General features: G+C 40.2%; 1 protein-coding gene across 1 annotated transcript in view; it reads right to left on the bottom strand.

The window, feature by feature from the left end:
* Positions 1-12,896, bottom strand: part of LOC118332971 (protein unc-13 homolog B-like) — a gene marked incomplete in the record, with an annotated part of 56,808 nt that overhangs the window by 41,714 nt on the left and 2,198 nt on the right. Inside the window, 5 exon segments of the mRNA XM_035668433.1 lie at positions 3,619-3,676; positions 3,954-4,027; positions 7,012-7,135; positions 7,279-7,396; positions 9,351-9,450. Coding sequence (XP_035524326.1) covers positions 3,619-3,676; positions 3,954-4,027; positions 7,012-7,135; positions 7,279-7,396; positions 9,351-9,450 — 474 coding nt within the window.

The following is a 12,896-nucleotide window of genomic DNA, read 5'->3' as shown; positions in this document are numbered from 1 at the left end:
TGTGTGTGTGTGTGTGTATTTAAATAGTTTAGTAAAAACTGCCACCATCAGTTTAGTGATTATGTCACCTTTGACAATCTTGTGTCCTCCCACTTTACTCTAAGAGATATCAACAGAATCAGTTTATCTTGACCCTCTCACTTTACGCTTTTACGATAAACCCCGCAGGTCACGGCCCCTCCAGCGGACCAACAAACTGGTGGGTTGGCTCTTGATTAAGAAGTTTTCTGGAAAGGGCAGTTACCTGGGGTTGCAGTTATTGTCACTTTGCGAAAGAATGGTTTATGTAGTGCTCTTCTTGCATAGAAACACTGTGCTTTTCACGTGTTTATTGTGCAGGGTGACCCGTGTGATAAATACAACGGAATTATAATATTCTTGGATTAACTTTGTTACTAGTCGTTGCTGTATTGTCAGAAAACATTCGAATATAAAAAAAATAATTATATTACATTGCATTTATCCGTAATTCAATTGTCTTTACATTGACGATACAACAACAGTGGGGTCGTACAGGGAGTATACACAGGACTCTAAGGAGCAGCTCAGTGTGTGCCATTTAGCAGAAGCTTGGCAGTTTATAAGAGTAAGCTAGAAAATATAAAAAAAAATAAAAAAAAAGAAAAAAAAAAAAAAAAAAAACTGGAAGCTAACTATCTTTTTGAAAGGTGGCATGACCTTTGCTCCTGTCAACCTTCCATAATTAAACCTACATTCACCTGACCTCTGTGTTATTTATTTCTTCAGCTCTTAAAAGTTTTGTCCAGAATCAAAATCATACTTAGGTTTGCGATCCTCATCTTTTGACATGGGTTGTAATGAATGAGCAAGGATTTTTTTAAGCTTGCTGGTCACATTAAACATGCTTCTGAATTGTTTTTAGGAAAGAAAAAGATTATTCAGTTAACTTTTCCTTCATGGTCCTGTGTGCAGCTTGCTGGATGACAGGACGCTGCCAGGCTGTTAGAACTCGCCCCCGCGGGATAGTGAATTTACCCCGCGTGGGACGGAGTAAGCACCTGCCCTCGCGTTACCGCACACCAACAGTGCAGCCTAACTCCCAGATGCACCAGCATTATCCCCATGGCCCTCCGCGAGCAGCGCCACCAGACTTGCTGCACAAGACTCTGTCCACCAGTTGTTGACGCCTCAGAAATACCAGAGCCCAGAGAGGGAACCAGGTATAAATCCTGTACGTGCTTGTATCAAAGTAGTTGGTTATCTGAGAAATTTATTTGATCAAGATTGACCCTATTAGATTATTTTGGTACAAAGAAACATGTTGTGCAAGTGTAGTGAATATGCAGTGTTTGTCGCGTATTATCATACATAAGGAGAACAATGGTTATATTGGTAGTCTTATACAACACTGAACCCGGTAAGTATGCCTGCAGAAGATGACCAGATGAATCAACCCTCTGACCAGTCATTGTCACAAGCTCCCGATTACAAGGTAAGATCATATTGTTGTAGATGATTGGCATTTTAGGATGGACAGTGTACTGTCAGTGAGAATGAAATGTAAGATCCGTGGTTATTTGTTATTTGATTATTTTGCAAATATACGTTCTTCTTTTTTTTTTCTCTTTTCATGTTTCTCATATACAAATTATATCACAGATACAGTTCCAGCTTACGCAGATCTACAGTATAATTTTAATTTGTAGATGCGTTCTTTCATATTTTTCTTGTGCCTGCCAAGAAACTAACTGGGAGCTCCTTTGCTTGGTTATTTTTGTTCGGTGGTGAAGCCTGGCTGTTTGTCATGCGCCTATACTAGATGTTTCATTCAGCTGCTTCAGGAGGGGATCTTGCTCTTAGGAGGGCCGATGATGTGTTTGGTCCCAGCCTGTGTCCTCTCTCGTTGCTTTTTAATTGGTTACTGTTGTTTTGTACACACCTATAAGGCATATGAGATATTTGGCTGTAGCATGAAAGTCAGAACGTTAGTTTAAATTGACCCAAAGGTTGTGTGCGGTGACATGACAATACATTCTTTTTACGATTGACACGTCAATAAATTATTAGAGGCGGAAAGACAATATCTGTAATACTACTGGTATAAACACAATCAATACTTATTATATTATTATATCTATTATGCTATACTTATTACTTATTATTCGATCTATATTATCCTTACTTTATTAGTACTTACCACTACACCACGCTGTTTGAGACGGCAAATTTTAAGTCACATTATGCCACGAAATATCTGGTCTCAATGCATGGAACTACTACTTTTCGTTAGCACTCTGGACTTGTCTATGACATACACCTGCCCCCTCCCCCTACCATCGACCGGCACTGCCTCGCACACCATTCGCCCCTGTTGCTGGACCCCCTGACTACTGGACCTTCCCGATCGGATAAGCTCTCCCCATACCCCAGAACAACACCAAATCTAGCACCAGGGGAAGCTCATTGCCTTCTCACCTGTCTTCTTTTTGTTCTTCCAAGGGCTTGTTGTGTTGGTTAGTTCTTGGGTAGTTTGAAAGGCCTCTGATACTTGGTTTTTAGGTCCAGGATCCACTTGGCGAATGTCAACACCATGGGTTCTGGTGGTGGTATCAGTGATAGTTAAAAAATACTTGTTCAAAATGTACGCCATATTATGGTGGTGATTCTAAGCATGCATTTTATTATAGAACACGGCAGGCTGAAGTATTGATTGTGCTGACTACTGTTTAGGGGACTTTCTTACCAAAAATCTACACATCTCATCCAATCTCTCTTTTTTTTCACACACACACATACAGTTTAGCAAAGACTGTCACCATCAGTTCAGTGATGCAAGTGCAATTTACACATTTGATAAGGGCTCATTTTGTGTAGCAGACTTATAAATAGATACATACATAAATGTACAAATATTTCTACAGGTATTATTACTCATATTCAAACACATTTGATCTCGATATTATTATATAATTAAATATTATTATTGAAAAAAAGTCTTTCTAAAGGAGTTTACAAGGTAAACATGGTTATGAATGTTATATGACATAACTTAGAAAATAGGAAAACAGCAAGACCAGGAAAGGAAGTAAAACAGCCAAAGGGATTAAGGAGTGAAATCATGACAATAAAATGCATGGACATCTTATAGATTACATGTTATTGGGAAATATGGGCAGTAGGACATGCAGAGGGCACTGAGGATTGGCCAGGGGGAGAATTTCATCAAAGTGTGTTTTACATACTCAGTGGGTCAGCCCATCCGAAATAGTTGCCTGGTGAAAGTGCAGACGTTACACGTGAGACGTACAGTTACAGGAGGTAGGGGAGGTGAAAACAAAAGTGTCCTTATGTTTTAGTAGTGGGAGGATGAGGGAACCCCATCAGTGGTTCTCAGAGTGGAAAACAAACTGACAGACTGTAGTAAGAGTGAGAAAAATTAAATAATCTCAGTTAAGTTTGTGAAAGTATGGACAGACTCAATTTGAAATGTATTGTCTTCATTTTCAACTCTGATTAAGAGGATTCAACTGTTACTACATTAGGCAGTACAACGGGGTCAAGGATGAGATAGGAAATAATATCAAAGCATAGAGAGCTTGAAGAGTGGAGCATTGGCTCCATCTAGAGGCCAAGAGCAGTATGGGCAGGCACACTCACAGCACTGGGAGGCCGCAAATGGCAGTGGGCGACTCTGAACGTCATCCTGAAGAGTGTACTAAAGAGGAGAGAGAGCGGAAAAACAGCAGGCATCAAGTATGTATTTCATGACGTCATATTGTTATTATTACCACAGTAATTAACTAGCGTCACCCTATCAGGATAAACAAAGAAAATAAATATAGCACTTTGCGTCAGTGGCACAAGTGGAAACAGAAACATACAAGCACTTCAAACTAGTAAAATTCAAACTAGCAGGACATAGAGTATGTTTATTATCACAACACACTAATGCACTTTTATTTATTTCATACAAAAAAAGCAGTAAAATTTACCTCATCATCAATTCCCATGGTATTGATGCGTACCAGCTTGCCTGTCCAGTACTGTGCCTCATCATCTGGGATGTCTGGTACCGAAACATGCAAATCAAATGTGAACCTGTGTTTGAAGCCAACATCCCGCTCACTCATATTCCAGGATGGCATTATAAGACATTTATGACTTATGAATTTCTCATGAGCGTCTTAAGAATGAGAAAATGAAAATACTTTGTTAGCAATGGCCACAAACTGTTAAGGGACCAGAAATATCAAGAACATTTTCCATCACAGAGGCCAAAGGCACATACAACTAGAGCTACATACTGCATGTGGCTCAACATTGATGTATCCATAAGCAGAGTGTTTTCACTCATACTTTCCCCACTTAACCCAACCTCTGCAACTACTGTATATCTATTACCTGAGACTAGATTACTGTTGTATTCTTGGTCCCTAACATGAGTCTTCATACTAAAGAAAATAACAAACACATTGCTTTATAACAAAGTCAAAGTTTTAAAACTTGGACTGGGGAAAAAGTGGAACCGCACAAGCATTTTTAAAATGAAACTTGGTAATGATCAGATCTTTTTTAATGGTTGTAGTGTTTTATACTTGTCTGACTGTAATGTTAGTTCGGGGTTGCTTGGATGAAGTGCATTTTTGATTGTGTCGGGTGGAAATTGGCTGTCGAGATAACCCTGACACACTGTCACATGCTGTTACCGTCAGTGTTGATTAATGTGCACCGTCCTGTATAAATAAAAATAATAGTTATAAATAAGTATCAGATCAGGTGCTCTCAACATTCCCACTTTTCAGGGGGATTTGCGCTGCTCTGTTGACAGATGCACATTAAAAGACCACACACAAAAGGCCAGGGCTTCAAAGACACACCGACCCCCAGCTTTAATGAATGGCTCTGGTGGCACAGAGAGTCATGATGGCCTCCTGCAACCTTGAAAGGTCTCCTCTTAAAACAGAGAAAGAGTCTCCCTCCCACTCAGTGGACAGACACCCTGCTTTAGCTTTGATGCCTTTTGATCACAAGGCTGAGCCCTATGTGCGGAGATACTGTAGGTAGAGCTGCAGGAGGAGCACAGGGGACATTTCACCCTGCAATCTTGAAGAGCATTGGAGGAATAAAATGAACTTTATAGCATAAGTCAAATGATACTGTTACTTATCAGTGGGACTTCAATCTGAAATCATTTCTATCATGTTAATCAAGTAGTTTCTAGGGGGCTGGATAATAAAATCAAACAGTGTGATGAGTGTTATGTGGCTACCACTATGAAAACATTAAAGCTCTTCTGATCAATATTTTTATATTAATACGTTTACTAAAAGCATTCACCCTCATATTGTGATATCAGTGAACTAGAAATCTTTTAGCCTCTTTAATGGTTTGGTTTGGTGTCAGTGCTCTGGTCGGGATTCAATCTATGTGCTTGAGGCCAAGCTACAGTGGTACCAGAGCAATCAGTGTCCTTTGACTTCCCAGATAATTCAAACTGTCTGAGGCAGTCAGGTTAACAGCAGGCAGCTGTTTTCAGGAAAAAAAAAAAACACTGCATACTAGCTTCCCAGCACCAAACAGCAGACAGACAAAGTTAGCGACTAGCTGGTGAAGCAAGCTGAACATCTAGCAGCTCAAGAGTTGGTGGAGACCAAACAAGAGCCAACAGGAGCGAAAATTGGACATATTAACAAGATAGACAAAAAAACAACAACAAATGAATGCTAAGGTTGCTGGATGTGTAAATGGGAAATTGTTTTCCAACATGTTACAACATTTATAAGACATGTCAGGGTTATGTGTCTGTGTCTGTATTTCCTCTGCCCCAAAGTGGCCAGAAAAGAAACAAAAAACAATCAATGCAGCTTTAAATGAATGTATATGTAAATGTTGCTGTGGATAATTCCAGAAAACAGTTAGTACGTGGCTAATGGACCTAAACTCAAGGCTGTGAGTTTATTTCCATTAGTCACTTACTCACTGCTCTCCTCTTCTTCATGTTAGCAATATATATAAAAGCATTCTTAATGGTTCCTTAATCCTGTTGGCCACAATGGAAAAAGCTGGAAAAGACAAAATTATATTTACTGAACCTAAGTTAATAAAGGAGGATCTGCCATTGATGAGTCAGTGCCCTCAATTTAGGCAGGACAGAAACTCCTCATCCCCAATGGAACCAGACAGAGGACATTAGACAGTCAGACGGATATCTAAGAGTGCCCTGGTGTTAGTTATTCAACATAGAGTAAGTGTCCTTCTTCACTTCATGCAATGAGTAATCATGTGGAGTATGTTGTTCATATGTTCCCTGGTATATTTTCTATTTGAGTTAAGATGACAGATCAATGCAAAATATGCTTGCGTAAGACTACAGGACACAAAGACGTCACCGATTTGTCACACAGCGCCTCAGGCTGGATATTTCTCCCTGTGTAGCCTCAGAAACAGACTGCTGACATTTCAGCAGGAAACATGTGCGGCCTTTGTGTAACTCAGTGGGTCAAGGTTTGATTTGCCCTAAGGTAACCAGGATCACTAATGTACTCCATCACTCATCACACACTGTAGTCAGGGAAATGTCTTACAAAAGAACCTGAACCTTTAGTGTGGTTTACTCATTGGAAATGTGCCTCATTCTGGAAGTTTAACATGCTGCAAAAAATACAAAGCAGCTGACAAAAATGGTAAATGGCCTACACTCAGAGTGCTTTACACTACATGACACATTCACCCATTCACACAGTGCACCAACTGCTCATCAGAAAAATAAACTAATACTATGACTGGTGAGCAACGCGCTCTACCTCCTGAGCCTCAGTTGGAAACAACTTACAGATTGATAGCTCTTTCTCAATTCTAGGGGTGGTGGTGCACGGTCGTTCTGAGTTGGCGGAGTGATTTGTCTGGTGAATTCTTATATCAAACAAGACTGTGGCATGCTAGCTATTTACACGGCCCCGTGTGGTCGGGGTCCAACTAAGAGGGACAAGTGGCATTCAACCATAAGAGATCCACTTGACAAAAAGGGAATCGGCAACTCTGATATCTCACCAAAAGGCAGCTCGAAGCGAGTATCCAGTAGGACTCTGTGAGGTGTCGGGTTCTTGGTGCCATATATCTCATCCGCCTTCATCAGGACCTCTGCATCCAGAAAGATCCAGTCGCCTGAGCCCTCCTGGAATTAAACAAAAATAAAATAACAAAAACTTGCAAGATCAGTAGAGAAATGCAAAAAAGCACCCCTGTTTTTAGATGACTTTTTTAGTATTTTGAGTTCTTCCTTCTGTATGTGATTTGTGTGTGAGTGCATATTCTAACCTCCTCTGACTGTTGGATACTTTTTAGAGGAAGCCAGGCTGTCCCCACCATGGTGTCCCAGATGAGACCTTTGTTCCACACCTCAACAATGAGGCCGAGGTCCAGCCGGTTGATCTCACTGAGGAAAAAAGGCAGAATTCAGTTATCAAGTAATGTCAACCTTGTTCAAAAAAAAAAAAAACCTTCCTGATAAACAGTGTGGGAAATGCCAGCGGATAAAAGAGCAGGACAATAACTGCTTAGTTCGAGGCTTTGCTATTACAATAAAAAAAAAAAAAAAAGTTCCAGTGTGTCATTTGATTCACACTCAATGAACCAGAAATTTCTACATAATTACTGCCAGGCCCTAGCACTGGCTGCTAACAAAGGCTATTTCCTCTTTTTGTTGTGTATTAGCTGTCATAATCCATTCAAGCCCTGTTTTGTCATTCAACACGCTATTCAAAGGGCTCAAAAACAGCTTGATGACAGCAACAAAATGGGATATCAAATTTGAAAGGAGCCGCGTGACCAGGGCATTTGCATATTCTCATCCGTGGCAGTTTACAACTATTGACAGGCCAAACAAAAGGAAGATGAGAGAAAAGATAATCAAAGAGAGCAGCTAATTGAGAGAAGTGCAGGGGAGGGCGATTAGTGTCCGGGGTGTCCAGGTGCAGAGGTATAGGCTTTCTAAATCATGTGCTCATTCAAAATGGCACAGAATTAATTAATCTAGTGAGGGATTGAAATCCAACTGTTGCCAATTTTAACTGAGAGACATCCAACACACACAAAAATAAAAATACTGCAAATTCACTTTTGTTCTCTAACTGACTGGACTTACAAATGCCTGAAACCTGAAAGTAAGCACTTATCTCAACAAGATGTGGCCAGTCTCTCCCACATCACTTTATAACCACTTAAAGCAATTAAGAAATGCATTAAGCTTAATTAGAGGTTCCCATTCCAGTGCAAACCAACATGAGCAATTTCAGTGCATTAAGCAACAAGGTGGATTTTTATAAAACATTTTCACCACTTTCGTCCTCAGTGTGGGGTTTCGCTAACCCACAATTCTTCTAACAGTCTTTGTGCTAAGCTAACCAGCTGCTAGCTTCATATTTACCAGAGAGACTTGAGGCTGATCTTTTCATCCATCTCTCAACAATGTCAAATTCTTAACTAAACAACTTACACATCTTTCAAGCACATCTAAAAAAAAAATTATAAGCGGAATAAGCCGCAAGTTAGCTGCTGGAAATGTGTAATTCCTTTGAAATGATTTTAGCTGAGCTGAGTCATCCTCTCGGAGTGTTTAATAAATATATTTTGTAATACCAGGTGGTGCTGAGCATTTGCTGGAAGCGCAGATGAATGATTATGTTTTATGTTGAATTAGACATAGCTGACACATCATTAATGGACAGTAGAAGGATGAAGGTCTGGAAAAACAAACACTGTTGCAATCAGAGTTCACAAAAGACAAACAATGACACACATGCAACGACGTGCTGACTCTCTCGTCACCATAGATACCTTTCACAAGGAAAGTAAAACGAGGAAATTAAACCAATGAATTACCAGGAGGAAATGAACAGCAGCTGTTAATCAAGATAATTTCCTAGAAGGAGTTGCACAGACATCTTTCCCATAGTTCTAAGCACTACGCACGAACTAGGGTGGGGAAATGTAAAAATGTATAAAAATAACGATCATTAACAAAGAATACGGCTCATATGGGGTTTCAGAGCTCCTGGACCATTTCTTTTTGTATTCACAGCACAGAATCACAATAAACATGACTCAAAGGGCAGTTTGCATACACTGTATGCATGACGCAGAAGGACGCACCATGTACTATTTCTCATAGATTGTCTTTTTAAGATAAACGCCAAGCAGGTCTTCTGAAGTGCACTACATCGAGGCAGTGCAATTTCACCAAATACCTAAAACTTGTGTTCTCACTGCAGAAAGATGGCATTCAGGAATGACTTTCATGGCAATACAGTAGAAGCGGTTAATTTAAATTAAAGTTTAGTATAATATGCATGTGTTTAGGTCAATAAATCCTACTGTGTTTAATAACTTACAACATGAAATCCTGTTCCCAGCAGGGCTGGTCCCCTCGAACAGTGATAGTCGTGCTCTTGACATTCTGCACCTTCAGTGTCACGTAGGTGTTGAACTTGTCTGAAACAAAGGAAAAGGGAGATTTTAGTTCAAATTATAGTGAGGCTGAAATAATATACTGAGAACATATGGGGGTGGGGGGGCGTTACAAAAAAAAAGGGAGTAAATGGTATGGAAGATTAGTACAGTGTTAATAGGCAGCAGATCACATGTTTAAACTAATATACTTTGGCTTTGTGTGCGTAAAAAAGACATCAGGCGTGAGAGTGAAAGACGATAAGTCCCCCCACCCCCCCCACTATGTCAAGCCAAGCCAGGTCAGGCCAGGCCAGGCCAGACCAGACCAGAGCAGAGAACTGACCCTGTTAATCTCCAAAGAGAGCCAACCCCACACAGCAGATACAAGCACAGGATACAGCTGCCTGTATGTCTCTCCTGCACTGTGAGTTACAGCTTCTCTTGACACTACTCTAAACATACAGTATGTATGTAACAGAGGAAGCAGGTCTGCTCATGATGTAATGAAGTCCCTCCTGACCTGTTACTATTGCAGAAAAGGTCTCTGTCAGCCCTGATACCATCAAGACTAAAACTGAAACTTAGTTAGGTCATAGGTGACGGCAGCCTGTGCAAACAGCACGGTCTACAAACAAAGCCTAAAGATGACAGCTCGCCATTTCTGTAGTAAGTGATCACTGCTGGAACTCTTCTCAACCTGGCAGGTGACATGGATTCAAGTGCCTATCTGACAGTCTGTCAGTCTGTGTAGACGACTTTCACACCCAGTGATCTCCGTCATCCTCCTCTCAGCCGCTAGTGTCGGACCGCAGAGTCACAACAACCGTCTGCACCAGCTGTCAGCTCTGGGCAGGGTGATGGGTAACGGGGAGGGGTGGAAGGGGATTAGACGGCCCGTGACACAAGCGCCACTTTCCATTTCCCGCACTAAGGCGAGGGAGCATCAACACGTGCCCGTTGATGTGCTCAGCGTCGCTCTAGTAGTTACCAGTCCTGCAAAATCCAACCCCCTACCTGGGCACAAGAGCAGCTGGAGGAGCTGGAGGAACGGCTTAGATTGAAATGATGGTCTTGAGTATGGGCTGTGTGACTGACTGGGACGGGCTGTATGGATCACATTATATCCAACTTCATGTTTTAACATCAACGTATATAATACGATTTGGGAAATTCAATTGTGTCTGTTATTGGCTGACCCACTGAATTAAATAGGAACAACTGAAGATACTTCACCACATTGAAGTGTTACTATTCAGTGATTGCCAACATTGTTCACAATGGCCTAATACATCTAGAGATATTTAAGGGACAGCTACCTTTGTATTAGTAAACTCTCCACACCCTATATGTCAATGAGGGTGGTCTAAATATTAGAAATCTCGTCTAGTTGTCTGAAGGATGAAAATATCAACGGCTGAAATGTCCGATGGTAAATATGCCAAATTAATAAATAAATACGTATATTCATTAGTAGCTTATTAAATAGCCTAATATTGTGTGATCTATAAGATATGTTTCCAAGACTACTTAAAAGGAAACTAATTATACAAATGTTGTTTTTTTTCCTTAGCAGGCGCTGAGCGTGGTCTCTGTCTGTAGCCTCTGTATGTGTATGTTCTTTACCTTTCTGCAGCTAATGATTTTTTTGCTCGATTTCATGTTTGCTAAAATCTCACATTGAGGTCTCCCAATTGCTTGTTTTAGCTGACCAGAGAACTGTCCAAAACCCCCAAATATTCAGTTTAGTATCGCAAAAGGAAAAAAAAAACCTTGTAAATCCTCATGATTTAAAAGCTGGAACTCAATTCTGTTTGAATTTGCGTGAAATGATTAATTATCAAAATAGACTAATCAATTAATTGGATAATCATTTCAGCTCTTCAAATTACAAACCACAGTAACAGAGTGCAATAATTACAGTATAAGATGTACCTAGTAAAATGGATTGAAAATTAAAACAGGGTTAAACGACTGTTTCTTGAATTTTCAGCACATTATACTAAGTTAGTTGGCATTAATAACCTTCTTTGAACCCTGAGTGTTGACCTCCGCGCACACACTACACAGTACAGTACACACACACACACACAAAATCCACCGTTTGGTCTGTGGGACATAAAAGTAAGGCATCAGCTGCTGCTGTGTAGACTGATCACATGACCACACTAAACAAAGATTTTGCTGGTTGCCCTGGCAACATATTGAAACATTTACTCTGCACATAGCCGTTAACACAGCAGCCTGATAAGTAAACTCTTGACACAATGAGACAACAAACAGTAGACACAGCTGGATTGTTACAACATTCCAATGACACACAACATAAATAAAGATTAAATTAGGCCCCAAAACAAAAGGCTGTACTGAAAGGACCCAGTGATGCCCCATGACCTGACGCTGTCTGAAAGGATCGTCCATCCTACAAGTAGCATGAGTGACAGGACGCAGACCTAATTATTGTCTTGAGAGGACAGTAGCAACAAAACGCAGGCATTATTACAAAGGAGCCTGGGGGATGCTCAAGCCTTTCCCTAATTAGATAGTCCATGCCCTGTGCCACATTTGGGCCAGCTCCCATGAATAGAAGAGATGAGATAAGGGAAGAGGATGTATGGATTAGATAAGAGCCACTTAGTGGCTGCGGGCCCTTTACAGCAGGTGCTGTCCACTATATGGCTGATACAATCTGCACTGTTGAGGAGGAAGGAGCAATCGCTGCCTGGAGCTATATACCTGCACACTAAGACCTGACTGATACTGGATTTATCAGGTCGATATTGACTTAAAGCATACAACAGGGAAAATAACAAAAACACAAAACATTTTTGGCAATGATCCCTTCAATTTAGTTTTAAAGAGTTGCGATAGAGGTCTTATTATCAGTGATGACCAAAGGAGTTAATATAAAATAAAAGTAACTTTTAAACAAGAAACTTCACTGGAAATATTCTTACAAAATAAAATCAGCCAGGCTGATATATCGATGGATGTCAGCTTATTACAGATAAAGTGGTATTGGTACACATGTTGGCTGATAAACAACAGTGCCTCCATTAGATTATTACCAGAAAGCAATGCAAAGTTTGTTTTTCAACTGAAAAATATTACACATAGTATATCTTGGTCACAATTATTTAGAACCGAATTTTAAAAATCCATATAAAAATGTATGTAAAAAAAATTTAAAAAATCAATAAATCAAATAAAAAAAATGTTGTCATGCATATTAACATATACATACATACTGATATATTCATGATAATGCAGTAGCAACTGGTATTACCGGCACTGCCAGTATCCTAGTCAGGGTACACCTAACCTAATCTCAAGTGGACATTGTAAAAAGTTAGCTTTGCAGGATCTTCCTCAGAGTGAGAACTGGTCCTAACATATTAAAATGCTTGACAACGCACATGTCTGTGTGCACATACTCTCATTCTCTCCTATGTTTATAATGCACACCCACTGCACCCACACACACACACACA

This window comes from Morone saxatilis, unplaced genomic scaffold (assembly GCF_004916995.1).
Source record: "Morone saxatilis isolate NCDOM2014 unplaced genomic scaffold, NCSU_SB_2.0 Contig21, whole genome shotgun sequence".
In the NCBI taxonomy this organism is placed as follows: Eukaryota; Metazoa; Chordata; class Actinopteri; family Moronidae; genus Morone; species Morone saxatilis.
This window is presented reverse-complemented; position numbering and strand designations above follow the sequence as displayed.